Here is a 26,985-nt window from a genome sequence, read left to right as displayed (position 1 = left end):
GAAGTATGATCTGGCAGAAACAAGCTCCTTCATAAGAATGACACATTGCTGGATGAATCTCTATATGTGCAAACACAGCACAAGTACTCGCTAGACCTACATATCAGACATCAAACAACATCAGACACCCCATTTCCTCCCAACCCTCCAGTCAAACTCTTCATTCTCCTGCCCAACAAGTCATCCTCGCTCGCCAGACTAACCAAGCTCTTGCGTCTCCCTCTGTCATTCTTTGTCCTTCCCCTTGTACTTCCTCGCACACCAGTTCCGTTCTGCTGTGGCGGACTCTTCTTTCCCTTATTTAAAACAGTCATCTCCAACGGCCTGTCTTCTTCCGCTGAAGACGCGGTGTTGGTACGCCGATGATGTCTCTTCCGTTGATGTTGCGGAGAAGTCAAGCCATCAATAGCATCCTGTAAACCCACCGTACCGAAATAATCGCTTCCTTTTTCTCGTGGTCTCCTCGGCGTAGCAGTAACAGCAGGTGTGTACATGGGCGTCTCATCACCCCTCCTCCCATCCGTCGCATCTTCAAACGCCTCAGCGATCCATTTGCCACACCTGAAGATGTACTTCCACCCTTCTGGAAAAACCCCTACAAACTGCAAAAATCCATGACTGATTCCCGGCACCAAGTCCACATTGACCCATTCCCCCTCTCTAAACTCACCTCTCGCCCAGTCTAGTCCCAACTCCTTCGCCGCAACCCACTCCGCACGCTTCGCTTGCCGTAGTCTGCCTGCAAAGATAACCGTATCATCTACGAGCGGATCGCGCTCACCCGTTAACATCCATGTGCGTGGAAACCTTGCTAGTAGGGACTCCGGGGCGAGTAAAGGAGAGAGGAGGTAGTCGGTTGAGAAATCTGGGCGGTGGTGCGGGCCAATGTAGAGGATTATCATTGCGCGCATCATTTCGGGGGTGAGGATGCGGTCGTTGAAGTAGGATATCATGGAAGACATTGCGAGGCGAGTTTTGATGGCTGTGGCTGGGGGTGCTGGGACTGTAGGGCCAGGTGTAGAGGGCTGTGTCGCGGCCGGTGTGGGCGGTAGACTTGAATTGGCAGGCGTTGTTTGGCCGGGAGGTTGGTGGAGGGTGCTGGTGTTAGTGTCGAGGCGGGGAAGAGGAGTGCTTTCTTGTGCGGCGGAGAGGTTGATCATGGTCTGGGGAGACGTCCTGAGACCATTGGTCTTTGGCATAGATGCATTGGTCATGCTGACTCTGTTGCGCTCATCTTCGTCGTCACCATCCGAATCATCAGAGCCATATGGTGTGTTGGGCGCAAGTTGTCTGTAATCATCGCTCTTATGCCGTAAGATGGGTCGATTCGTCTTCCTCACTCGTCTGTCGCGGATAAGCGCCATTTGCTCGTCCGTCATCCAGTTGCCAATGTTCATGTCCAGCGCAGGGTAGATCAAGACTACGCCGATTGGAGGCGGGATCGCGTATTCACCCTGCCACCTTCGCGTCTCAGTCGAGCCACTTTGCAGGATCATGAGCACCATAGCAGTAACCAAGTTACCCCCAGCCGAATCGCCCGAGACAACGACCCTGGGCTCTACTTCTCCCGATAGACCCATGCACGTTCCTCTAGATGCGATAATCATGTGGTAGACATCGTAACATTCGTTGAGCGCATACGGATACGGGTGCTCAGGAGCCTTCTTGTAATCCAGACTAAGGACAGGCAGGCCCGTCTTGCCAGCCCAGCCCATGAGCTTATCGTCATGATTTCTCGGGTTCATGGCCACGAAACCACCTCCAGGTATGTCCAAGACGACCTTGTCCTGCTTCTTCAATGCGCTCCGCGGCCCGTTGAAGTACAGCCAGCCGGTCACGGGTTCCTTGTACGAACTAGCCTTGGGTCGCGGTATGCGAATCTGGCGCGGCGGATAGACCATCAGCCTCGGTCGCATCATGCTCGTCAGCGCACCCAGATACGGCGTGGTGCCTTTATTCCAAGCGACGCGCAAATGATCGACGGTAAGCGTGGCTCTAATCTTGCGGACTTTCTCGTCGGCTTGCTCGGCACATATCAGGTAGTATATGCTGAAGACGATAGACAACAGATCCCTGACGCCCTTGCGCTTAATCCGCATAGCAGACCAGAAGCCTGCGTCCAGCGCAGTCGTGACCCATGTAGCGCGGAAGTAGGAGCGCGAGTAGAGGCTCGCGAGGGGCTCTGGGCACTCGAGGCCCACGAGCTTGCCGAAGTTGCGGGCAACGTAGAGGTAGAGGAGAGTTATGAGGACGGATTGCCAGACGGTGAGTTTCTTGGAGAGGAGGGCGGATATGCGGCGGAGGATTGGTGGGCCATGGCGGTCGCCTCTACGGGTTTGTTAGTGTGTGTGTGTGTGTGAGGGAGTGTGTAGAACTTGCCTGTAGAGGTAAAAAGACCAAAAGGATACCACTGCCAACACCTGGATCTTCCTGAACTGCACCGATGGCCGTCCCAATACATGGTCTATCATGGCCGTAGCTCTTTCCTAACATAAAGCGCTGTGTTGGACCAAGTAGATGCAGTCGCAGGCCTATTGTGCGTCATGAAAGGCGTCAAGTCGGGTCCACACGTACGTCGCAAGCCTGTCGGCGTAAGCATGTGAATGCCAGCGGAGGTCAAGTCGTAACGCAAACCCGGGGTGGATCTCGTCTGGGGTATGGGGAAAGCCATGGAACAGCGGCGCAATGCGCATTATGGTCATCAACCCCCAGTTTGTCCACGACTACAGCAATAGCCGTTCAAGCCGTCGACAAGCGCGGCGGATTAGCTGTATTGAGGCTCTGTGGTTGGGTGAGGGTCCGGCATGTGACAGGTTGCGGAGGATGCGTGCGTGCCATGTGAAAGCCGCGCTATGACATCTTCTCGGCTTTGTTGCGTTCTTTCCGAGGAGCTAACCAGGCCAACGTCAGCCGCCCTCGCCGCAGCCAGGTCACGTCTTCTTTGTTTAGCACCACCCCAAGTAGCAGTTTGTATGTGACACAAGTATTCATCGACAAGTTCATCTCTTCATGAACCTATATATTCTACCGTGTCAACACCTCGACAAGCCATAATCTCGACAGTCAAAGCTTTGTACAAGGACCTTGATAGCATCATGCCCCCAAATGAAGAGAATAGACAGAAAATGGGAGAAGAAGAAGAAAACACCACTCCATTGCCTGAAACCACGTGGGCCATTCGAGCCACGTCAACGACATCCATCAGCCCTTAATCCACTCCCCAACCTCGAACCCCACCCTCCTCAGATCCGCCTCCGCAAACTTCGCCCCAGCCTCCCTACTCTTCCACACAGTTAAACACCGAACACCATCATCCATCTCAGGTTTAGCTCCCACTTGCCCCTCCTTCGGATCGTACCCTCTCACATAAAGCGTCAGATCCGGTCCTACCGTTCCCCGCCAAAGCGTCGCCATCCACTGCCAGTGGTCTGTCGGGCTGTAAGCGTCTTGGATGGGGATGCGGGATGCGTATGCGACCGAGGCTTGGAGTTGAAAGGTAGGGAGGATGATGACGGGTTTTATGCTTGTTGACAGTAGGGGCGAGTCGGGTGGTGTGGTCGAGTCCTTTCGGGATGGAGTGGATGATGTAACAGCAATGGTGGATGGGTTTGAAGACGCGATGGTGTCCTTTGGGGAAGAGGGTGTGGATGAAATGGGCGTAATGATGTACTTGATCATCTCCTTGCTCTTGCCATGCCACTCCTTAATTAGGTTGAGATAGTTCTCAAACGTGACTTCTTTGTTATCGTCATTGGGAGCTTGAGGTGGCTCGGCTATCTGCGGTTTGTACTCTTTCTGTCTAATGAGGTACTCGTTCAACCACTCTGAGAGTTCCTTTACTGCAGTTATCTCGTCACCTTCGATGGCGATGATGGCGCCGCGATTGGTCCGGCACGATGGGCTTGCGGAGCCCGGTTCTTTGTACGGAGGTGTTATGCGTCCAAGCAGTTTAATCTTGTTGGAATATGGGAATGCACTGAGCACTTCTTCTACGCTTCTTGGGCTACCTTCATGTTGTAGAGGACCCAACTCAACCATTGAGTTCCGTTGCAACTCACGAGGAGTTCGTGGAGGAAGCATGGTCGCACTGTGAGGCGGCACATGAATAGGCGGTAAAGACTCGCGTCGGTGAGCATACTGGGTTGGGGCATAGTACGGTCCTTCCGCTCTGCGGCCGTTACTCGTTGGCGGAGGCGGTCCATAGTCGAAACGGCGCTTCTTATTCGGTGTTAAAGGGCTATACATTGTCGAGTCCGTATGCATCGCCGAAGTTACTTGAAGGTTGCTGGGGCGGCGCATAACTGGTGATTGTATGCTGAGATTACCCACCACAGGTAAATAGCGGGTTGTTGGTGTGAGACCTTCCGATATATTGGGAGGCGGCAGAGTTGGTGTGCCAGAGGCATCAAGAAAAGGACTGGCGGGTGTTCTGAGACTGCGACCACCACATTTGTGGCAGCGATACTTGTCGACTGTAGTATGCTGACCAGTAGGGTTCAACGGAGATGATCCCGGCTTGCCAACACGACGCGGTTGGTAGCGGTAGTCAGGGTACTGCTCCTGATGCCTAGCTTTCTCTTCCTTGAGTCTCATGTTAATCAAATGAACACAAAGAGATGTACAAATGAACACTAACCTGCGCAAGATCTTGCCAAACCTTCTTCTGCTCTTCACCTTCAGCTTTCCATTGTTCACCGATGATCTTGGAAATGTCGGGATTGTTGAGATCAGGATTGCGAGCGGTAATGGCCTGCTGGTGATGCTGTCGATAAAGGATGAATGCTATAAAAGTAGTTAGTGGGCTGAGCAACAATGGCTACAGACAAAGACTCGTGTCTCGGTTTTGGTCCACAACCCAATTCGTATACCCCGAATAAGGAGGATATGTCCTTGGAAGACAAAGGAATGTCATGGACTCACCATTTCGTGGCCGCGGTATTTTTGGCTCCGGTTGGCAAAGACACACGTGACCCGAAAAGTCTGGAGACCCTACTGCAGTTGCAGAAGTAGCGCTTGGAGGAGGCATATCGTCGACCGGACTGTTGCAGTCTTCTCTCTCATGAACCTCAACAAGCGAAGCGATTCTTTTTCTCGTAGTCCGAGGCGAAGACGAAGCAGGGGATATCGGCTGCTCTTCTTTGTTGCCTCCCTCAGCAGTAGGATTAGAAGTAGGAGCAGGCCGCGTCTCATGAATTCGACTGCTCTTACGCAGACTTCTCAAAGGCTTCGCATCGTCCATTGAGGACACTGGAGAATCGTCACCGACCTGCATGTTTGACTTGACGTACCGCCGAGGCACGTGGAAGAAGATAGCGACAGGAGGCTGGGAAGAGTGTGGTGAAGTCCGAACAATCGGTGGCAACACTCGACTTGCTAGCATTTTTGAGATTCAGCGACGAAGCAGTTGACCTAATGAGCTTTGTCGGAAGAAGGCGTGGTTCATTGTCCCTAGCCGAACAGGAAGGGAGGAGCCGCGTTGGATGAGCCATACAACATTTTGTGCTTCTCTTTGAATGCATTATCCGGTGCGTGGAGTTGGAATCGATGTGCTTTGACGAATCAACCGTTGCGATCCAGTCAAATGATTGTTCCAGTCAGATGTAACCGATCTTCTTAGGGACTTTCTTTGTTCTCATCCCGCCAAGACACGCTCTACCGACCCGCGAGACATGACAGCATTCCTGTACCCGCTGCGCAAGGGGCTCCAACAATGCAATACGTCTTTCACGATGACGGAAGTGACTCAGTCTCAGGATCTACACAGTTGTACTGCGCATTGCATCCATACGCCGCCCTTCGAAGCGAGGCGCAATCTATGCCACATTGCTGAAAATCATGAAGCCCAACGAAGCCTTGGCCAAGTTCTAGACAGTGTCTCTATCGCGGCGTACTAGAAACCTGGAGGGAATTTCAGGTTGAAGTTCTGTCCCTCTTGTTCCTTAGGTTTTTCGTTGTTGTCGGAGCTTTGCATCTCGCGCTCATTGACAGTTTGATTTCCCCGTACGAGGCTAGCGGCTTGCTTTCCGATTAGCTCATGGGCAGGACCGCTGAGTTGGACGTTATCCCTATTACCTAGTCAGGTTGAGACAATGCGTTTGTGTAGCCGTTGACTTACCAGAATAAGTGTGCGGCTGGAACGGAGCACTTCTGCACGTCGGATGTTTGTAGATCCGATGCACCACTTCGTTGCGGCACGAGACATGGTTGTTCAATCTGTTCGAAAAGAGGGGCTTGTTTACCGACACCAGCTGCATCTGAGATCTGTCTCGAGTGTAGCTGTTTGGCGCGAACTTCCTCCATGATCAAATCATTCGGCCCAGGCATGTAGACAGCACCTTTGTTCCACTGGGATGCAGTCCGAACCAAAACAGTATCCCAATATGACCACAAAAACACCATTCGGTGCTGAGTCACCGCAAAGTCGGCTTCCCGCATCGCTCTCTTCTGCAGCTGGAACTGAGGTAGGAAGCTAGCGTCGATCATCTTCGGCATGACGACTTTCGGCGGATTTGCAGTATGTTCGGCGAGTACATCAAGATTCAGAAACAGCGATGCAATGCTCTTGTCCACAGCAGACATGGCAGCAGCCTTTTCCAGTGTAGAGTACTCCAAAAGATCCCACAAGCCGAAGAAAACAGTGAAGAAAGTCCACTCGTCCCCTTTTCGCAGACTTTGCGGGATAACTCGGCGTCCTTTGTCGTAGGTGATGTACTGTTCCACCTGTGTCTTGAAGTCGAACGGAGTTACGGTGGTCTCGTTACTCCCGGCGCCTTTCGCTTCCGAGTGAACATCTGCGTCAACCAACGATCCGATATGTGCAGCGGCAGCCGGCTTGGAGTGCGCGAAGTTGTCAATGGTATCACACGCGAGCTAAAGTCTGTCAGGTCATGTCTTCACGTTGTTTGTGACTCCCACTAACCTCTTTGCATAAAGTCTCTACCCACAAATCGCCTCGGTCAGCATCGCGGGCAACGACCGCAGACAATACAGGCGACGAGACGCGGTAGCTTCCAGTGTCGGACCAATCATTACCAAATACTACAATGCGATGCGCGCTACCGCGCCAGACGGTGTGGACGGTGTCTTCGAAGTCGGCAGAGTGAACCCAGGTGAAGTACAAGATCATAAGAATAGCTAGAGCCGCACATACATGCAGCCTTGAGAAGAACCTCATCGCGCTACAGCACTAGCTAGTTGACGGTTCGAAAAGCGTGTAAGAGTGAAGTGTTAGCAACGCGATCAGCTCGAGCAAATGAAAGCAAATGGCGGGCAGCCTTTGTGAAAGTATAGGCTCGTAACTGCGGGAACTCCCAGCGTCAACATGGCTGGGCATTAAGGAACATGACGACGCCTGTGCAGTGCGAGCCTTGCTGTGGGTGTCATCCCCGGGATGACATGGGTCAGAAACATCTACTACGCCCGAAAGCGGATACATGTCGCGTGCGCGTTGCAGACGACGCTATCAACCTATGGTTATCTGTCAGTGGAAGAATATTTAACCCACAAATTGCATGGTGGCGTCTCCTAAAGATACTATCCCCTTCTTTTACCGCCGTCATGCCGCCGAGTTTGCACTGCGCCGCGTACACAAATGCGTGGGCGTGAGGTTTGGCCGCGCGGAACGAACGGCCGCGTCGGCATCGAGCGACCCACATCAGTGGCGTAATCTGTGGAGCAGATTTTAAGGCCTTACGTGTATAATTTTAGTTGATGAGTATCAGTGGAGGACACGCGATGCCCAGGTGTGAAGCCACAAATGCAACAATGCGCTATGCCTATAACGTGCGAAGTGCTTATCCTGCCCGTTGGATACGATCTGGGTTGGGGCGCCTCAAGCCGCTTGCTGTGCCGGTTACTCTCCAAACTTCAGCCTTGCAAACCGATTCATCAAGTTATTCCTTGTCGCACCGCCATCATCAATGCACTGTGCTACAAGGAACGCCTGATTTGCCCATTTTCTTGTCGCATCGTCGTTCTCCTGCAAATAATAGTCCACCGCACGATTGAAGAGGGTGCATGCAAGCCATTCGAGCTCTGTCTTGGGGTAGCGCTCGAGTTCCTTGATGTAATCATCAGCCGGGTCTGCAGCGTCTGCATTCTTCGCAGGGTCAGATGATAGCGGTGGTGTGTGCAGTCCAACTTTTGCAGTGATAGAATGGACGGTCTGAACGGACTTTTTAAAATGAATCAACAGATAAGAAGGTAAATGGGACTTACGTTTTGCTGCTTCGCTGCCATGTGCGTAACTTGCTCAATGCACTTGAGACTGGCCTTCTCGTCATGCTCAAGTGAAATATTGAACAGGCACCGGAGCCAACGAGCCAGCTTCGTTATGTCCCGGTTTGGTTGTCGGCACGTCAAATTGATGATCTTCTCAAGAACAGACAGTACTTCTACGAATCTTGTCAGTTGGGTTCTAACGCAACTCAGCTTCAGATCTTACTTGTCTGGTACTTCTTGTCTACGCCCGCTTTCAGGATGCACCCGTGTGTAACCAGGACAAGATCTGCCAACGTTTCGTAGTGGTCTGGACTCTTGTACTTCCAACATTGGTCGAAAAGCTTGTCGAGTTCATCCCATCTTTGAAGCTTGAGCACAGCTTCAAGCTCCAACTTGACAACTTGGAGGTGTTTGGAAATAATTTCGGCTTGAGAAGGTCCACTGAGTTTGTCTATACCTTCTGCTGCAGCTTGTCGAAATTCTTGACTGTGTTTGCGGGTTTCTAGGTAGTAATGAATCTAAGCTAGTCAGCTATTGGTTGATGCAACAACAAACGCGACTGACGCTCTGCTCAGTGTTATCCTCTGCGCGTGCCAGAGTGGTGTAGGTGCATGCAGAGAGGAATTCGCAGAACACTAGTCGGAGGCAGAGGTCACCGTCTGCCTCTGGTTGGGTCTTCCCCTTGAGCAGTTTGATGAACTCGATACAGCAGCTCAGCAACCTGACCAGAGACCCTGGTGGCATCTCCACACAGTACTTGAGCGATATGTTATAAGCATTCTTGGAGAGCCACTCAAATTCCACGGCTGTAAATAGTTCTTTAGCCGGTGTGCTCGGCCTCGTACGGGACGCTTTAGCTTGAAGGCATGCTGGCGAGCGTTATGAAAAAGTTCTCAACCAGAAAGAGTGCTGCCACTCACCTCCTTCGAAGATATTGCAAATCTGTCTCAAAACACCGGTGTCAATCTTGCCGTCCTTGATAAGTTCAGACTCTAGCATACGAGTGGCAGACCTGGTCACCTGTCAACAACGTAAAGCAACTCCAGCAAACGACTTACCGCAATAGCGCAGGAAGATTGATCTCTGCCAGCGCATTATGCTCGTACTTTTCAAGCACCTTCTCCAGAGCACTAATGGCCTGCCTCTTGTTCCCCGCACTTTGAGCCTCCATAACACAAGCATAAAGCAGAGTAGCATCTTTCGCAGAAGTCCGACAAACGTGATCGAGACATTCAGCCGCAAAGTCTTCATCCCCGCCTCGGAGACCAGCCTTATACAGCAAATACCTCGTCACAGGGTCATCCTTGCCACTCTCTGGCATCTTTTTATGCACTTCCCTCGCGCCTTCATAGTCGCGCGTCGCCAGTGCACACTGTATAATCTTTCTCGCAACTTTCGCTTTATTCTGGACCCCAGCTCTCTCGAAGATAGCATGGAGGCACATCCGACACCACGCCTCAGCCACATGATATTGCTCCTGGCTAATTGCGGCCCCTACTTTCTTCCACAACAAAGTCTGCGCAGCATGTGTAGCAGGAGCAGAAAGGCGAATCTTCGAGTTCTGGTCGACGGTATCGAAGAGCTCCTGGAGCTGCTCGAGCGTATTGTCAGCGAGACTGTTGTCAGCGAGACTGTTGTTTGTTCCAATCCAGATACGTGTGATGACAGCTTTTTCGATCCAAGATTGGTTTTCTTCTCGAAAGAGCCGAACGTCGATTAAATCCTCGAGTGCTTTGCAGGCGGTGGTGCTGCTGTGATCTTTCAGCTTGTGTATGTGATGCATGATGGTCTTGAAATTTGTGTCATTCAACACAACGGTGCGTATCATACGCAAAAGGACGTTGTAGAACTCGGTTGGGTCGAAAGTTTGAGCTTCGGATAAGAGTTCGATTTTCAGCAAGGAAACCATCATTTTGTCTCCAAAGTCGGTTTCCATCAACCTCATCATTTGCCATGCCTTCTCTTGTGTTTCCATAGTCTTGGTCTTCATGTATGCGTTGACTGATGGTATCATTAGCTGTCGTCTTCCGGTTGTGTATGATGTGTCTTCTTACCAAGGCCCTGCATGATGCTAAGTCTCAGCTCACCAATCTCGGGGCTGAGCATGTCCAGATCTTGCTCTCCAAGGACATCAAAAGCGCGTTCTAACCACCTCGCGGCAATCTCGCAATCGCGCTTCGCCAGGGCGGCTTTTCCGATCTCATATAGTAGATCAGCAAGCTGCTCAGTCGTGGTAGCGTTGAAGCTTTTCCCAAACTCTTTACACTTCCTAAACATGTGCTCTGCCATGTCCAGACGACCACTACGCCATGCCTATACGTGCGTCAATTCGATGGCGCATCTCGGGGGCGTCGCACCCGATAGTTCACTTACCAAAGTTGTACGCACAGCAAAATACTGCGCCCTGAATCCATCTACAAGCTCCCCGTCCCTCTCGTCTCCACCTTCGTCCCGCTTACCCAAAATTTCTTCGTAATCGGCGGCGCGTTCAAGAACTTTTGTTGCAACGCCCAGTTCATTCCCCTCAATGCATACTCTGGCCGCCTTCAAGGCAACCTTGATCAGTCGAATACAGTTCTTCCTTTGCCGCCCCTTCGGACCCCGGCCGCCAGCTGAATCGAGCAGCATGAACGCGTAAGCACGCAGAAAAGTCAGGGTGTGAGACTTGTGCGCTGTCGCATCTTCGGGTTGTGCATCGATGTCAGATTCGTCTTTGCGGCGTAAGCGTGTAGCTTGGTTCCAGAGCTCAGTTCCTAGTTTATCGAGTTCATCTTGCTTCGCGGTGAGGGCGGATGAGGTTTGGAGAGGGAGGCCGCGCATCTGCGTTTGGAGTTCACTGGTGAGCGTCGCGTCATTGTTACCAGTTTCGATGCGTTCGCTGAGAGTTGACGCGAATGCTAGAAGAAACGTGAGCGTCATGCGCAGGAAGAGTATAAATTATAGCACTCACTCAGAACCGCCTTCAACTTCTTTTCGCGCTCTAACTTTGTTGCTGATTGCGCGCGAGACATCTTGCATGAAAGAGGTGGAGAAGAGACAGGTGGAGGGTGACGTATGGAAAGTGAAGTCGCGACCTGCCATTCTCGAAGGTAACTTCACCTACACGTGAAAAGATTGGGAAGGAGCAACACAAGAGTGCATCTGAATTAGAGACAGAAGAACAAATACAATCAGATAAAGATGCAAGCAATAGGATATACATGTTGAAGTAAAGCCTCTTGCCGCAGTCCTGATTTCCTTCACAACAGATTGTGTACATACTTTTTCTGGTGGATGCATCTAGACATCCAAGCCCGGTGTTGCTACATCCTCAACTCATTACAAACTACAATTCAACGCCGCCAGTGAGCAGTGGACTTGCCATAAAGGCTCTACGAAGCTGGTAGCGACCCCGACGTAGCCTCAGTGATAGGAAGGAAGTTACCCACAATCAACGCCGGTCTGGTCACAGTCAGTCTAAGCTCCCATGCAAACATCGACCACCACTTACATATTCCAAGCATCTCGCTTCACCGTAAACGAAAAGCAGCACCGTATCTCTGGATCCTTGGAATGTGGATCTGGATTCTTCAGGGAGCAACTCGTCAGAATAGCTTTCTGCGTATGATCGAATGCGATGGCGCCAAACTTCTCCCAATACGATACCAGCGATGGTTCGGCAATGATCTCGTGCAGAGCAATATTACCCTTTGTTCTGGTTAGCTTGCTCTATATCCAAGCGATAGTTGTTCTAGCTTACGTCTCGCAACTTCGACATCGGTACGTGGATGAGCCGCGCCATTTCCTTGTTGCCGCGATATATCTCGCCTGTTCTTCTCCAGCAGCACGCAGGTATCGCCATGCTAGCAAAGACGCGATCGTACTCCATTAAGCTCTTGTCGAACCACATCTCAATGCGTACTAGATCGACGTCCGTCAGGCTCTGCATTCGCTCGCGGAACTTGGGCCGGAAGCGATCCAGTTGGCGAAGTACGCGGATGCGAGATGCCTGCTGCAGGTTTTGTTCCATATACTGGTTTAATCTGGCATACCCCTTGACGTAGTTGAAAGGTTTTAGGAGCCCTGCGTCGACTTTCGCTTTGAGTAGTTTGTTCATGCGCTCTTCAGGACTGTCGTTTCCAGCAGGGTCGGCGGCTGTGACAAGGTATCTTTCTCTGGCCTTGTCGATGGGAACCCCAGCTGCTTGTCGTGATGTAGCATTACCGGCGGCATTCTGCGCGGGAGGTGGAAGTAATTGAGGCGGTCTTGATGTGCTTGCACTGTAGGCAGAATTGCCATTCAGAGAGTCCATCTGGTTCATGAGTGAGGCATCGGTGAAGAGACTGTGGAAGTCATTGCCTCCATAGAATGCACCGTCATCCATGAGACTGTTGTTGAGGAAGTCGTTGAGCAGGTTATACTCATTGCTAACTTCTGAGGTATTGAACATATATGACGGGTGGAATTGCATGTCCTGAAGGCTGTTCTGAGATGAGAGCAAACCATCGTAACCCAAAACTCCCAGGAGTGTCAGTGACGATTACGATGTGGAGCTGAAGGGAAGTGTAACTTACAAGGCTGACTACCAGCCGTCAAAGCAGGCAATTGTGGCGCGGATACGGAGTCGTTTCGGGTACCTGATGTTGTGCTGGCATCCCTATTAGGAGGTACTGGATGCGTGGCCAGGTTAAGCCCTGCATCCGGAACTGGTGGAGCGGCCGTTGATGCGGCATCGGAGGGAGTTGACTCGACCTGAGTGGGCTGACTCTGTCCATCACCATTCTCTGGCTCAGACTTGGACTTCTTAACACCTTCACGCGGCTCGTCGTGACAGAGGTGTCCAATATTTCGTTTTACACAGCGTGTGCATGGTCGCTCCTGCATTGGGCGAAGGCACAATCAGCTTGCGAATAGACGATGCCTCATTTGGCGCACTTACGAGATCACAGGTCATGTGCTGATTGGTTTGAGTCAGCAAGCAGGAAAAATTGTCTTACATGCGAACACATGGTATGTATCGAATGCTGGGGATGTGGGTGGAGCTCACCGAACGTCTGCAGTAGATGCATGCTACATGGAAGCATATAGGTTAGCAAGGTTGCGGACGCCTTCGCGGCTACACAGCGTCGATGGCTTACCATGGTTTACTTTTCTACGCTTTTTTGGTGGCTTTGCAGGCGCCTCAGAATTGGTCGCATTGGGTTTGCTCTTCGCAGGAGAATGGGCTTTGGACACGTCATTATCTGGGGCAACTTTGTCCTTGTCTGTTTCTTTGGATTCGGCCATGTTGTCTGGCGAAGCTCCATTTGATCGTCGTGCAGCTTCCGTCATCAAGTGTGGATAGTGGGTCGGTGTCAGAGCCGGGTGCTTTTCTTGGAGACGCGCAGGTTCATGTGTGTTACGACAGGGGTCTCGCCAGGCACTGAAGCATCGGAAAGAGCAAAGAAGGTCGCGATGCGCCAGAGACACGTTCTTTGGTGGCACAACAGAGCCTGTAGTCGCGGTAGACGAGTGGCGGAGAGGTGTGGGTTTAGAGGCACAAGGGACAGGTGAATGTCTGCGGTCGCGTGCTTTGCCGAACCGAACCTTGGAAGGAAGATCCCGGAGGCTGCCAGGACATCCAATAGCGGAGAAGTGCACCGCGAGAATTTCTTAGCGGCAATTTTGACAGCTTCCCGCTGCGAGACGCTGACGATCTCGGATGGTTTCCAGGTTATGCGAAGAGCGACGTGCTTGACGTGTTGTAGTTCGCACAAGTTTCGCATAGAAGGGCTGTAGCTGCAGAAGTGGCTCCGCTCTGCCGAGAGGCCGTGCCAAGGTGGTGGAGCCAATCACTTTCTAGTGTTGCTACACTACATAAATGGACTCGGCCGCAGGTGCACATTTTCCGATGACCATACTGTCGGAATCGCAGTTCTAAAACTGGGAGTAAATTGATAGAGATGCCCTCCAACGCCATATACCTGCCCTGGTATTCATCCCACCCCCATGTGCACCACGCCTGCACAGAAGCCAACCCATACGCCGATTCATGCACAACTATGGAAAGAACAAAAGCCGCTGCGGGACCTGCATGTCGACGCTTCAAAGAGCAGCGTACTGCACTGCACTGGCGTGCTTAAACAGGACATGGTCTAGTGCAGCCTGCGCGTCTCTCAAGGCCGTATCGAGACCCTCTACTTGTGTATGGTTGCCCTGCATACTCTCCAGGCCGCGTCGCAATTGTCCGAGCACCGGCGCAAGGTCGTCGTTAGACGTATCGAGGAGGGACAAGTCTACTGGTCGTGACGGCCTCAAGTGTATATCGTCTGGACCGTCTCTGTTCGTCGTCGCATCGCCTTGGCCTTGGCCTTGGAGTAAGGGGTGGAGCTACAGCAGGTAGGTTAGCGACACATTCAGCTTGTCTAGAATAGACCGACACGCACCCGTCCGTGCTTCTTCTGGTGTTTCCACTCGGTCCTCCAGCTCTTGACGTTCTTCTTCAGAGCGTCCAGATTGTCCTCGTCCTTGTTCAGCAGGTGCTGAGCAATCTTGGCTTGCTCGCTGAGCAGTTGCTTCGCATGCCGGACTGTCGTGGCCTCTCGTGATACTTGGGCATTGCGCTCCGTGAGCTTATCGATGTTGAAGTGGATGTCTTTGGCCTGGGGAGGCATCCGCGACTCAGCTAGTTGACGCGCCAGCTTCCGCACAAGAGGATTGAGTGTGTTGTGTGCGGCCATGATCCTGCGCTCGTCTCGCTGTGTCTCGGCGATATCTTTCTTCGCATTGCGTACCACGGCCGTCATCTGCTCCAAGACCTGAGGCGGCAGTTGCGGCCATGTGTCCATCAGCTCTTGTGGTATCTTCTTCGTCTTGGTCTCCAACTGCGCGTACTGGTTGCGCGACTCGTCTTCGGCTTCGGCGGTTTCGTCGGATTTACGCTTGCGGGGTTTCGATGGTTGTGTTTGTGCGCCCACAGCCATCGAGAGCTCGTCCTCGACTTCTTCTTGCGCCTGTTTCTTCTTGGGCTTGCCTTTCTTCGCTGCAGCCGCCCTTGGTGCGGGCTTCGTCTTTGACTTCACAACACCACTAGAGTTGCGGCTGCCTGGAGGCCGGCCTCGCCTTTTCTTCCCATTCGCATCACTGAGACGCGCCTGTCATAGTCAGTATGCGCATAGAATAGCGGCATGTTGATGCTTATGCTTACCATGACGTTGGGGTCGAGTCGGGACGCGTCTGGTTGGTGTTGACACTCGCGTCTGGTGGGGAAGGAGCCGAGTAGCGCGGGCGCCTCTTCACGTGCGGACAGTCACTCTGGCCCCTCACCCTTCACTCTCCACATTCATCAACCTCTCATCTCAAGACACGTGATATGTTCAATTGTACTTTCTCATCATCTCAATACTGACATTTATATACACCTCTAGCTATACTGAGCCGTCTTCCTCACTTCATCAAGTCACCCACCATCAATTCAACACACTAGATTCTCGCTCCTCAGAACTGAGAGAAGAACTTCCAGACCTCACCAGGTGTAAAACTTTGTGGTCCAACATCGTTACCCGCGTCTCCGGGCAGCGCAACATGGTCTCCATCGAAAGCAGTCCACTGTGTCGGGTACTTGCACCCATCATATACCGTCTTGATTCGCTGCCTGCTGTTTTTCGCCGGCTCTGGCGCGTTCTTAGCCTGGCACCCGTTAAGTCTCACGAAGCGGTCTCTGATCTCCCTTCCTGAAGCGATGGGCAGGACGCTGTCTTTCACTCCATGCTGCTGGTACAAAGCAATTGGATCGTTTCCGCCGGCGCAGCCTGAAAGAGTTGCACCAGATAGCACAGCGATGGCGCGGTACTCCTTCGCACGACTGCATGCTAGACTGAAACTCATAGCACCGCCATAGGAGAATCCGAGGGAGAAACGTTGTGTCTCGTCTACGCAGAGATCATCCTCGACTTGCTTGCGAATGGTATCGAGGAAGGTGATGTCTTCGCCGTTCTGGTTTCCCCAGCCTTTGTTTATGCCGTCAGGTGCGATGAAGATGGCCGTCTCGTTTGCAAGAGCTGCAAGGCCGTAGTACGGTGCGCTGCCGCCGGAGACAGATGTCATGTCGCCATTCAACCAGTGGAGACCGAAGATAAACTTGTAGGGATGGGAGTTGTCATAGTTCTTCGGGATTCGGAGGGTCCACTGGCGTTGCTTGCCGTTCACCGTCGTCCTTTGGACACCGTTGGTCAACCTTGGTGACTTGCCGCAGCCCGCTGTGACAGCGGAGGCGTGATCAAGTATTGCGAGGAACAGAAGTGCGCCGAGTGCGAAGAAAGAGGTTGGACGAAACATGGTCGCTGATCGCTGGACTCGATTGTTGCGTTGGCAACTAGTTGGTCCCGCAACGGACGCTTAAGTATGTTTTCATCTTCTGCGCTCCATTCAATGATAATCTCCGTTCTGTCAACTCCATCAGTCGATCTCCTTGGTATACTAGGGATTGACTGTCGTGAGTTCTGCTTTAGGTATCAACTCCAGACTTTCATCTCGAATACTAGGGGTTGACTGCCGTTGTTATCTGCCGTACGAGAAAACCAAGACCTCTATACAATTCAAAGGAGGTCATTCTCCATGCCTTTACCTTCATGCCCAATGGACATTGTACAAGTCGCATTTTCGCCAGTCCACAGGTATTTCAGGTAAATGATGCCAAGCGAAAAAAACTCGCGGCACTTCGTCCAGGACGAGACAGGTGATACACTTGTGGAGCAGTGTTGCATCATGTACGGTGATTTGCTTTCCCCATGGGGTAGTACGCCTAGTATCCTGCAATGCGCCGAATTACGGCATTCTTTCACTCGGATGCCAACCGACTATTCGACTACTGCAAGTAACACAAGAAAATCGTTGCCGGACGAGGGCTCGTACATATACTATTCTCCATGTGGAAACTCTCTCCACTTTCTGACTTGGCTTCTGGCTCAGGGTAGAAAGGCATAAAGACCCGCGGCTGTTTACATATGCAGCATCCGTCATCACGACCTTACACTTTAGCCCCTAGAACCCAATACAACGTTCCTTCAGTATAACATACCATGTCGGCCAAATTTTCCGGGGCCATCACATGTTCGACCCTTCTTGGCTCGTCGACACAACGCCCAAACGAGAGCCATCAGTTCTATTAATAGCAATTCACAGAAACACAAATGCAGTTATGGTCACTGAAAACACCCAATATTCTGTGCAAAATCTTTGAAGACTACTCGCACGGTTCTGTTGAGTTCGCTTCGCAACATTTTAATGTCGATCTACCATTATAGGCACCCAAAGCATGTACAAGATCTCAACATCCGGCTTACCCGCCGTTAGGATACAACCAATCCCGGAAGAAGACTGTGTTCCCCTCACCAATATCATGGAACACAGCAAAACTCAGCGCATGTTGGCGACTTGCGCGAAAACAGATGAGCTACATCCACCGGCAAAAATGCCCCATGGGGTACTGACACCACGTTATACAGCCCGCCGGGTATATAGTCAATACAAGCGATGAACTACACATTGCTTCTTGAGGCTAAGCTTTGGAGATGATCCGAACCGCTGAAAACCAATGACTTTGTGGCGTTCAAGACGGAATGGAGATACTTAAGCTGAGGTTACGATCGATCTACACAACCCCAGTATCATTCAAACACCCCTTCCAATACTAGACGAAAGTTGGAGCGATGTTGTTCAAGCTCCTGGTAGCGACAGCTGCATTGTCCAGCAATGCCATTGCACACCCTCTATCCTGCAACAGCTCTGCCCCCCAACCCTGGGGCTTCTTTACAAACAACACCATCTATCAAACCTCGGGCGACGAGGGAATAACTTACCCGCGCTATACTGAGCTCCAAGACGGAACAATCATCGCTACAGCGTCCCTCTCCGGTCACAACCCAAACTACTTCCCGATCTTTGAATCCAAAGATGGCGGTGCATCCTGGGAGCACGTTTCCGATCTTCATGACACAGTCAACGGTTGGGGATTTAGTGCCCAGCCGGCGCTGACGGAATTGACAGAACCAATGGGTGGCTACCCAGCCGGTACCATTCTGGGGGGTGGGAACAGCTGGAGTAACAACGGGACAAGGATCGATCTCTATGCTAGCAGAGACGGTGCGCGGACGTGGGAGTTCGTAAGCCATGTTGCTGAAGGCGGGAGGCCAAATACTACAAATGGCGCGACGCCAATCTGGGAGCCGTACTTCTTGTAAGTACCGCAATTCATACCTACCCAACACCACTGGTGCTAATACGTAACGCAGACAGTACCAAGGCCAGTTAGTAGCCTACTACTCAGACCAACGCGACCCCCTGCACGGCCAAAAACTCGCCCACCAAACCTCCACCGACCTAAAAACCTGGGGCCCAGTGGTAAACGATGTCGCCTACGAAGAGTACCTCGCTCGCCCAGGTATGACGGTAGTAGCCTTTATTCCTCCGCTCAACCAATGGATTCTCGTCCACGAATTGCCCATCGGAAATTCGTCTTCGTACGGCTCGAACTACCCAGTTTACTACGTCATGGCCGATAGCCCGCTAAACTTTCGCAACAGCATTGGCAGACCCATCGTTATTAACAACAGTACGGTGCCGAATGCAAGTCCGTATGTGGTCTGGAGCCCGCTTGGTGGACCAAACGGTACGATTATAGTAAGTGATGCGGATCGAAGGCAGGTGTATACGAACTCTGCAGGTGGCGCGTTGGATAAGTGGGAGGAACATGCTACGCCGGCCGGTGCGGTGTACAGTCGGGCTATTCAGATCTTCAATAAGAGGCCGAATCATCTGATGATTTACGGAGGTGAGACTTACGACGATAGGGGTACGGGCATTCACACACCGTTTTCGGCGACGGTCGTGAGGCTGGATGAGGTGCTTAAGGCGCCAGGAACGGAGTAAGAGTTGGCATCTGGCGGGCAGTTGATTTCAAGTCGGTGGATTGTGTTATCCTATCGTAGGTTATAAGCAGCATAAGCCTATCTATCACTATTGTAGCTCAATGGCAATTCGCCTTCGTCTTTTGTGGAATACTATACTTGACCTACTGCTCTCGTTGTGTATCTTGTGTCATTTCCACCTCTAATATTTGATAGTCAGGGTGTTTTCAATCTCCTTGAGTACATGGACCAGAGGCTTTGGCGGCTTGTTGAAAGTACTGTGTTGTCTGAAATGTATGCGCTATAGAGTGACGGGCACTAGACTTTCATGTTATGTCGGCATAGCTTACACCATGACTATAGATGGGACTGAAATGTTCAAGATAAGAGAGATCGTAGATAGGGGCAGAGCAAGGAAAGTGATAGAAAGAATTCGGGCACCGAAACCTTCCTCTGTCGGTGCAGTAACCTTTAGTATTTCCAGGTGTCTGGAACCGTGGGTCTTGTGGAGAAAGATGCCATAGATGGCGGCCGCGTGCTACGACTCATGCGAATTTGCCTGAACCGTGCAGTAGCGAAGGGAGTGACAGAGTCAAGACGGATCTGGACAACAGGCTGGATTATACCGTGGAACTATACCATGTAAAGCTCAAATTTGTTGTTCTGGATGAGACGTTGTCCAATCTCGATGATGACAGGGACGAAGTGAGTACTTAGAGTTGACAGCCACGAATCATACTAATGCAAGAGAGAAATACAAGTACATCATTCTAGGAAGGATGAAAGAAGTGTGACAGGTTTTTGTGCTATGCAAACCAAACCATAGCATGGGATTCTTCTTGCTCGAGTCAGGGCATGATCCACTGAAGCGTCTCGACCAGTCACACCGCTTGCGCATATACACGGTAGAGATTGTGAGGCTCCGTGTGGAGTCGTGATATGGAGTCATTTAGCTAATGGCTTGGCTTGTGTTTTGTAGTAGTGTATTGGATCGGAGCTCTAGAATGTCGGAGGCAGGCGAATGGTCCGATGTGGGCGCTATGATGCTGTAGGATTCAGCGATGTGGTCCACCTCCGATCCCAAGATCAGTGCGCACTGATATGATGTCTGGCTGGGTAGTCATAAGCCCCAAGCGTAATTCACAATGGAGATGAGGGACGATAGTATCACACAGGATTGAACACCAACAAAAGGCCGCTCAGCACAACAAGACCTGCTAAGCATGCTCTCCCGCAAGTGCTTGACGGTGTTGGAAGTCGCCGCCGGTTCTGCCCGAGGCGGCCCCCAGCCCGCGTGTGAGCACCCCGGGTCTCCTCCAAGGTCCACCCAACAGCAAGGCCTGGAGAGCCTGGAGAACGGGGGAGCACGAGGCTGGAGCGGAACATGTCGGACGGCGTACTTTAGTAAGGTATGCTCCCTCTGCACTATCGTACCGGGTCGTCCGAAAACGGTATGGGCGCCGAATCAAGCGTTTACCCCCGATGGCGATGGGAATTGGCTTTTCACACCATACCAACCCTTGCCTACGGTTCCGATGGGACGCATGGACTTTCGGGTCTTGGACTCTTGCAATTCGCGCCGTTTCTTGACACATCACGAGGGCTCTCGACGTCATGGCGCGCAGAGTTTGGTATTGGTTGGGCGTTCGAGAAGCTGGTAGCGGGAGACAACAGAACTGGTCGCGAACGTTGAGCCATGCGCCTCTTCCGCACCTTCTGTAATGCTTGTCTTTATGTCAAACTTGGCGCTCTTGAAACCAGCATCTGCGGTATCTTGTTGTGGTATGGAAAGACTTCCTCGAGACGAATACACGCGCAACCTTCCACACCTGGCCGGAGAGTATCTCGGCAGGAATATAGGATCCAACCGCAGAGCCGCATGTGGGCCGCTAGAAGCTTCTTTGCAGCCAAGCTCCACCAAGACGGTCGGTCCTTTGCTTGTTTATCTCCACCCGCCTTACTCTTCCTGGACAGCCCATGATAAGTCTGCAACAACCGGCCACGCACTGGTGCTTACTACCCCGGCATTGCGATCCGCGAGAGACAAATTTTTTGCCGCGTTCGTGCCATGGAGACTCCACGCGTACGTCACGTCACGTTGATGGTGGGATGGGGAGCGCCATGGGGAGGTTCTCCATGGGCATGGGTCGTCTCCACTGGGGTTTATAAAGGGCGGAGACTCGTCCGCTTGTGAGGGGTTGTGAGATACCAGCCTTTTGCTGCAGACCTTCTCCCTCTACCTTTCTCTATCCTTTCTGCTGGTCCCTTGCTGATCACTGCCCACCATGGACGAGAAGGACACCAAGGTTGTTGAGATGCATGACACATCGTCGCCGCAACAACCAATGCAAAACGAAAAGGTCGACAACATTGCGGTCGCTCCTACACCAGACTACTCCGCACCCAAGGCCAAGACCGAACAGCTCGAAGATGCGAGGGGATGGGAATCTGAGAACCTGATCCAGGATCTCGAGAAGGAGTTGGAGCAGGCCAACTACAAGAAGGGCTTATTGGATATCGAATTCAAGAATCCCAAGCATTTCACATGGATGATTGTCGCTTTCGCATCTATGGGTGGTCTACTTTCTGGCTTGGACCAGTCGCTCATCTCTGGTGCTAACCTCGAACTTCCCGATGATCTCCACCTTACCGCTCAACAAAACTCCCTCGTCAACTCCGGTATGCCGCTAGGAGCTATTGCGGGTGCCTTCCTCATTTCGCCATGCAACGAATACTTCGGTCGCCGCTGGGCTATCATCATCTCCTGTATCCTCTACACTATCGGTGGCGCGCTCGAGGCCGGATCCATGAACTACGGCATGATCGTCGCTGCTCGTGTCATCCTCGGTGCCGGTGTCGGTCTCGAAGGCGGTACTGTCCCCGTCTACGTCGCTGAGACTGTCGAAAGCAGACTCCGTGGTAACCTCGTTTCCCTCTACCAGTTCAACATTGCCCTAGGAGAAGTTCTTGGCTATGCCGTTGCAGCCATGTTCATCACCGTACCGGGTAACTGGCGCTATATCCTTGGTTCATCGCTCGTCTTCTCCACTATCATGGGCATTGGTATCCTCTTCATGCCTGAATCTCCTAGGTACCTTATGCACAAGGGCAAGACTCTGGAGGCATTCAAGGTCTGGAAGCGCATTCGTGGTACTGCTACCCACGAATCTCGCGAGGAGTTTTTCGTCATGAAGGTTAGCACTGAGATGGAAGAAGCCGAGGTGGCTGCTGGGCGCACAAACCGCTTCCCATGGATGGACTTCTTCACCAAGCCGCGTGCTCGCCGTGCTATCATCTACGCCAACATCATGATCTTCCTAGGACAATTTACGGGTATCAACGCAATCATGTACTACATGTCTGTACTCATGAATCAAGTCGGCTTCGACAAGGTTACCTCCAACTACATGGCTCTCGTTGGAGGTGGTTCTCTTCTCATCGGTACCATCCCAGCCATTTTCCTGATGGAAACTTGTGGTCGTCGTTTCTGGGCCATTGCCATGTTGCCTGGTTTCCTCGTCGGTCTCGTCCTTGTTGGTGTATCATACCAGATCGAATCTCTGCAAGGTACTCTTGGTACCTACTTCACCGGTCTTATCCTGTACGAATTGTTCTTTGGTTCTTACGCCGCATTGACCTGGGTCATTCCCTCTGAGGTCTACCCAACCTACCTCCGTTCTTACGGAATGACCACCTCCACCGGATGGCTCTTCCTGTCTTCTTTCATCGTCACCTACAACTTCACTGGCATGCAAAACGCCTTCACAAAGACGGGTCTTTCCCTGGGTTTCTACGGCGGTATCGCTGTATTGGGCTGGTTCTATCAGATCTTCTTCATGCCTGAAACCAAAGATCTGACACTTGAGGAGATTGACCAGTTGTTCCAGCAGCCTACCCGAAAGCTTGTTGCACAGAACGCGAAGAGCTCATGGGAAGTTACCAAGGACTTGTGCAGCTTCAGATTTAAGAAGGTGTTCATTGACAACAACAGGAGGGGTAGACGCGAGGAGTAGGGAAAACAGAGGATCACTATGAAAGTTTTTTGAGTCGCTGTCTGCATTCCATATTGCACGCAGACATCCATTACGACGAATGCTCAATTTATGAGCGCATGATGTATGGCGAAATATGGACGGAGGATACGATAATTACTATATACCCACAATGCACATTTTGAGTTTGACATTGTTCTTACTATTGAATATATTCATATGAAACATGATTATCTGGAACAAGTAGATGCACACGACTTTCAAAACTTTCGCAGGACCTGTGTACGTCTATTCGTTCTAGATAACTATGTATCATGTAGCTATGTTGCATATCCAGTGATTAGATAAAAGGATCTTTTTCAGTCTTTATCTGGGCACATTCGGGGTCAACGTCCGCATCAGCAACCAGAGAGCGTATCACCCGAGCCCAAGTTTTGACAGAGAGTAACTATGACCTGGCTTGGGATTCTTCAAGAGAAAAAAGTCTAGCGTGCTTATTCCATTTCCATAGCTTTCTGACTCTCAAGTTCTAACAATCGAGCAATCCACACATCCGTTCGCCAAACCTATGCGCATGCCGTCACCCACAACGAAAAACCCACCATTCCCTCGCCTAGAATGATAACAAATCACTGGCACCGCAACCTAGACTTGTTTCCCCCATCTTGTAAAGTTTGTACGTGATGATGAGTTTTGTTTCTCAGTCAGACATTCCTAAGACAGTCACAGCGTCTTCACCAGAGCTTAAGACGAAACACAACTCCACAGACTTTTATCGCTTTTCTTTCACAGATAGCCACGATACAATATTCATGCAGTTTCATGTTGGCACACTCTCTCTTCATGTAATAACGAAAAAGGAAGGATCCGTCGTCGTTCCTTGGTACTTATCATCGCAGTCCGCTTCGGTGACCGAAACCCATTCGCTACAAAACTAACACCAAATTTTACTTCATCCCGTTTACTCTCACTTCCATCACACCGTCAATCCGTTCTCTTTGTTGCTCAGACTCACAGTCAGATACATCTATTTTACCACCTACCCGAGCTGTCCAAACATGCACCATTTCATCGCTACCGCCACAACGACGATACCAGAAACATTCGTTCCAATGGACGGGCCCTCCATCGTTCAAGGCAGCGTCTCTTCTATCAACAATATTCCAGGCCGCTCCATCCTCCTTGGCGTGATACTTGTGGTGAATAGTGTATGGCTTCTGGGGAAAGCGATTATGATAGTGGGCTGGGGCAATGACAATGGAAGTGATGCTGTTACCGGTACGTTTCCACACGCATGTTCAAGCGGTCTTGATATATGTCATAGTTGAAGACTAAAGAGAAGAAGCTAACATCTCTTTTGTTTTTATCAGGCAAGATTCCCCAGAATTATCCACCTACGATCAAAGGCAGAACTAGTGCTACGACTACTTCTATGGAGAGAAACAACACCTTTGATATATGTGGAATCCCTGATGTGGTCGTAGTTGATGACGTTAGGTCATCGGTATCTCGTAGCTAGACGATTAGACTACAGCACGTATGAAGTTACCTGGCAATGAAGCGCAGTAGATGTGGTGGCTACACGAGCAAGAAGTTTACAGGTACGAATATGTTTGGGCGGACGTATGGAAAGAAACTTGCGCAGACCGAAAGAGATTGCTGTCAGAGAGAAGAAGGTAAACCTATTACATTGGGCACCCTCAGGATAGTGGGCTATCTTGGGGGTGTTCGCAACGAGGAAACGGAATGGTAGGAATAGCGATAAGTACTTAGATGTAGACATCTGATAAACTGCAGCGCAACGCATGTATTGTATTATGTTGAGTACCAAAGTTTTGTTGGATACCTTGGCCTGATATCAAGTAACAGCGCATTAGGTATAGATATCTCTAATCACTCAACTCGTCACCCGCTATGAATGCTACAACCTCATGTCATCAGAAAAAGCCTAAACCTGCACCTTCTTAAACGTCAACGTCTTCCCTGGATGCGGTATACTCTGTCTTCCCATCTCAATATTAGGATGCCTCTCTGTCTCACCGTTCGGCATCCCAATATCGTACTCTAAAACCAGCCTTGCTAAGATCATCTTGATCTCGTTGGCAGCAAAAAAGCGGCCAGGGCACGCATGGCGTCCGTAGCCGAAACCCAAGTTGGTCTCGTTGGTAGTGACGAATTGGTTGCGCGCAATATCCGCTGCCTTGCCGCTGGAACGTAGCTTGTAAGAGCGGAAGCCGTCAAATTCAGAAGAGGACGGGTAGTGTTCGCTATCGAGGTAGATGGCCGCGGCGGGAACTTCAATGAGAACACCAGCAGGGATGTATTGGCCGTTACTGAGGGTTATGCCTTTGAGAACGCGGCGGCCGAAAGATGCTAGATGGCAGGTTAGTTGCCATGTTTTCTTTCATGAGGGCGCGTATGGGAGAGGATTGGCAGAGCTTGACTTACTGACGCCAGGAGGGTAAAAGCGCGTAACCTCCTTCATGTAGCTATCAAGCTTCTCCATCTGTTGCAGAGCACGGGAAGTGATGATTCCACCATTGTCAGCCATAGCATTGCGGATCTCTTCGCGCATGGGTTCGATGTACTCTGGTGTGACGGCGAGTGTGTACAGAATGTTCGTGACGGTCATAGTCGTGGTGTGAATGGCAGCGAAGATGAGTGAGAGTTGGAAATGAGCAATCTGGTCGATTGAGTCTTTACCGTCAGAACGTGTGATCATCCACTGCAGCATATCGTCCGGTGCCTGCCAGTTGGGGTCTTTCGACTTCGCAGTCATCCTTTCCTCCACGATTGGACGCAGGAAGTCGGACAGTTGCTTCTCGCGTTTGCGGAGTTGTCGAACTTCTGGGGTACGAGGGGCAAAGAAAGCTTTCGTGATTGGACGGAGTTTCTTGCAGGCGTTGACTGCAGCCATAAGATCGAGGGTATAGTTAACCGCAAGGTCGAGATAATCCGGGTGCTGACATAGCTCTGGTCCAACAAAAACACGGCCAGAGACCTTTGCGACGACATCGACGAGTTTCTGGTTGATGTAGACTTCAGTGTAGTCGTCACAAGGGGGCATGCACTCTCGAATTGCGGCATCGACCTCCGAGCAGATGACTGGGTTCAACCGAGCTGACATCATATTAGCTTCCCTACCTCGCAAGCACCATACCTGTCAGCACTTACTTAGCGCGGGCGTGAGGTCAGACCTGACCGAATGGACGGCTGTGGATCCCTCGACCGCTAGTCTGGTGTATCTGACTTCCATGCTCTGTAAGCAATTAGCGTTGTTGAATGAGACATCGATGGCTATTATCCACTTGCATTCTTGACAGCTTCAGGGAAGCTGAGGACATCATCAGGAAGTTTCCGTAGTTCTGGAAGTAGGCTCAAAGGTACGACAACGTTGTCTTCGCCTATAGGGGAGTGAGTGCTGGTCGATAGTTGCACTTCAGAAAGGTTGACATACCACTCTCTCCATTGATTCTGTAGATCGAGTCTTTGAACTAAAAGTGGCATAAGCAGCTGTATCCCCATATAGCTATAGGTAAATTACCTTGGTGTATCCATCTTCATACATCTTCTTCGCGGATGCGAGGTATGCTTGTCGCTGCTTCTCTCCGCCCTGGAGGCCGTCGAGGGTCGGGATACTCCCCAACTGGGCTTTGCGCTTGAGTTTGGGAACATATGCGCATATTGCGAAGATGAGTGCAGCTATCGCTGCAGTCTGCAGCGTGTGCGTCAACTGTGTGAGATTCAGGAGGTCCATGGTCGTAGGCTCTGATGTGGAAGGCGTAACAGAGGAATTGACGTTTTCAAGCTTGCTAGCCATCTTTGCGACGAGCGGTCAAGTAGACACTATATCCAATTCTGACTGCTGACCTTGCTGACGCTTGATGTCTGGGACGGGTAGGTAGAGA

The 26,985-nt window shown here is 51.2% G+C and overlaps 8 protein-coding genes across 8 annotated transcripts; 3 read left to right on the top strand and 5 right to left on the bottom strand.

Annotated features, from left to right (window-relative positions):
* Positions 1 to 110: 110 nt before the first annotated feature.
* GT037_009924 (hormone-sensitive lipase) lies at positions 111 to 5,380 on the bottom strand (the record flags this gene model as incomplete). The annotated part of the gene is made up of 5 exons (XM_038934971.1): positions 111 to 2,328; positions 2,575 to 2,723; positions 3,367 to 4,581; positions 4,637 to 4,782; positions 4,921 to 5,380. The coding sequence occupies 5 exons, from the start codon at positions 5,378 to 5,380 to the stop codon at positions 111 to 113; spliced, it is 4,188 nt and encodes a 1,395-aa protein (XP_038782385.1).
* A 510-nt stretch (positions 5,381 to 5,890) lies between these two features.
* Positions 5,891 to 13,485, bottom strand: GT037_009923 (spo22-domain-containing protein; the record flags this gene model as incomplete). The annotated part of the gene is made up of 18 exons (XM_038934970.1): positions 5,891 to 6,065; positions 6,116 to 6,870; positions 6,920 to 7,178; positions 7,857 to 8,164; positions 8,218 to 8,393; positions 8,444 to 8,738; positions 8,785 to 9,089; positions 9,141 to 9,232; positions 9,279 to 10,221; positions 10,275 to 10,533; positions 10,594 to 11,117; positions 11,171 to 11,313; positions 11,711 to 11,907; positions 11,960 to 12,717; positions 12,774 to 13,077; positions 13,139 to 13,156; positions 13,247 to 13,269; positions 13,338 to 13,485. The coding sequence occupies 18 exons, from the start codon at positions 13,483 to 13,485 to the stop codon at positions 5,891 to 5,893; spliced, it is 5,682 nt and encodes a 1,893-aa protein (XP_038782384.1).
* Positions 13,486 to 14,283: 798 nt separating this feature from the next.
* GT037_009922 (glycoside hydrolase family 93 protein) lies at positions 14,284 to 15,388 on the bottom strand (the record flags this gene model as incomplete). The annotated part of the gene is made up of 3 exons (XM_038934969.1): positions 14,284 to 14,568; positions 14,625 to 15,332; positions 15,386 to 15,388. 3 exons carry the CDS (start codon positions 15,386 to 15,388, stop codon positions 14,284 to 14,286), a joined length of 996 nt encoding a protein of 331 aa, XP_038782383.1.
* A 287-nt stretch (positions 15,389 to 15,675) lies between these two features.
* Positions 15,676 to 16,515, bottom strand: GT037_009921 (uncharacterized protein; the record flags this gene model as incomplete). The annotated part of the gene is made up of 1 exon (XM_038934968.1): positions 15,676 to 16,515. The coding sequence occupies one exon, from the start codon at positions 16,513 to 16,515 to the stop codon at positions 15,676 to 15,678; it is 840 nt and encodes a 279-aa protein (XP_038782382.1).
* A 1,373-nt stretch (positions 16,516 to 17,888) lies between these two features.
* On the top strand, positions 17,889 to 19,107 carry GT037_009920 (glycoside hydrolase family 93 protein; the record flags this gene model as incomplete). The annotated part of the gene is made up of 2 exons (XM_038934967.1): positions 17,889 to 18,415; positions 18,471 to 19,107. 2 exons carry the CDS (start codon positions 17,889 to 17,891, stop codon positions 19,105 to 19,107), a joined length of 1,164 nt encoding a protein of 387 aa, XP_038782381.1.
* A 2,263-nt stretch (positions 19,108 to 21,370) lies between these two features.
* On the top strand, positions 21,371 to 23,098 carry GT037_009919 (plastidic glucose transporter 4; the record flags this gene model as incomplete). Its single annotated transcript, XM_038934966.1, has 1 exon — positions 21,371 to 23,098. One exon carries the CDS (start codon positions 21,371 to 21,373, stop codon positions 23,096 to 23,098), a length of 1,728 nt encoding a protein of 575 aa, XP_038782380.1.
* Positions 23,099 to 24,189: 1,091 nt separating this feature from the next.
* GT037_009918 (uncharacterized protein) lies at positions 24,190 to 24,596 on the top strand (the record flags this gene model as incomplete). The annotated part of the gene is made up of 2 exons (XM_038934965.1): positions 24,190 to 24,388; positions 24,448 to 24,596. 2 exons carry the CDS (start codon positions 24,190 to 24,192, stop codon positions 24,594 to 24,596), a joined length of 348 nt encoding a protein of 115 aa, XP_038782379.1.
* Positions 24,597 to 25,025: 429 nt separating this feature from the next.
* On the bottom strand, positions 25,026 to 26,897 carry GT037_009917 (ent-kaurene oxidase; the record flags this gene model as incomplete). Its single annotated transcript, XM_038934964.1, has 6 exons — positions 25,026 to 25,450; positions 25,526 to 26,197; positions 26,252 to 26,336; positions 26,399 to 26,481; positions 26,535 to 26,571; positions 26,622 to 26,897. 6 exons carry the CDS (start codon positions 26,895 to 26,897, stop codon positions 25,026 to 25,028), a joined length of 1,578 nt encoding a protein of 525 aa, XP_038782378.1.
* Positions 26,898 to 26,985: the final 88 nt, after the last annotated feature.

Source organism: Alternaria burnsii, assembly GCF_013036055.1.
Source record: "Alternaria burnsii strain CBS107.38 chromosome Unknown 701, whole genome shotgun sequence".
Taxonomy (NCBI): domain Eukaryota; kingdom Fungi; phylum Ascomycota; class Dothideomycetes; order Pleosporales; family Pleosporaceae; genus Alternaria; species Alternaria burnsii.
Note: the sequence above shows the minus strand (reverse complement) of the source record. Positions and strands in the feature narration are given on the sequence as shown.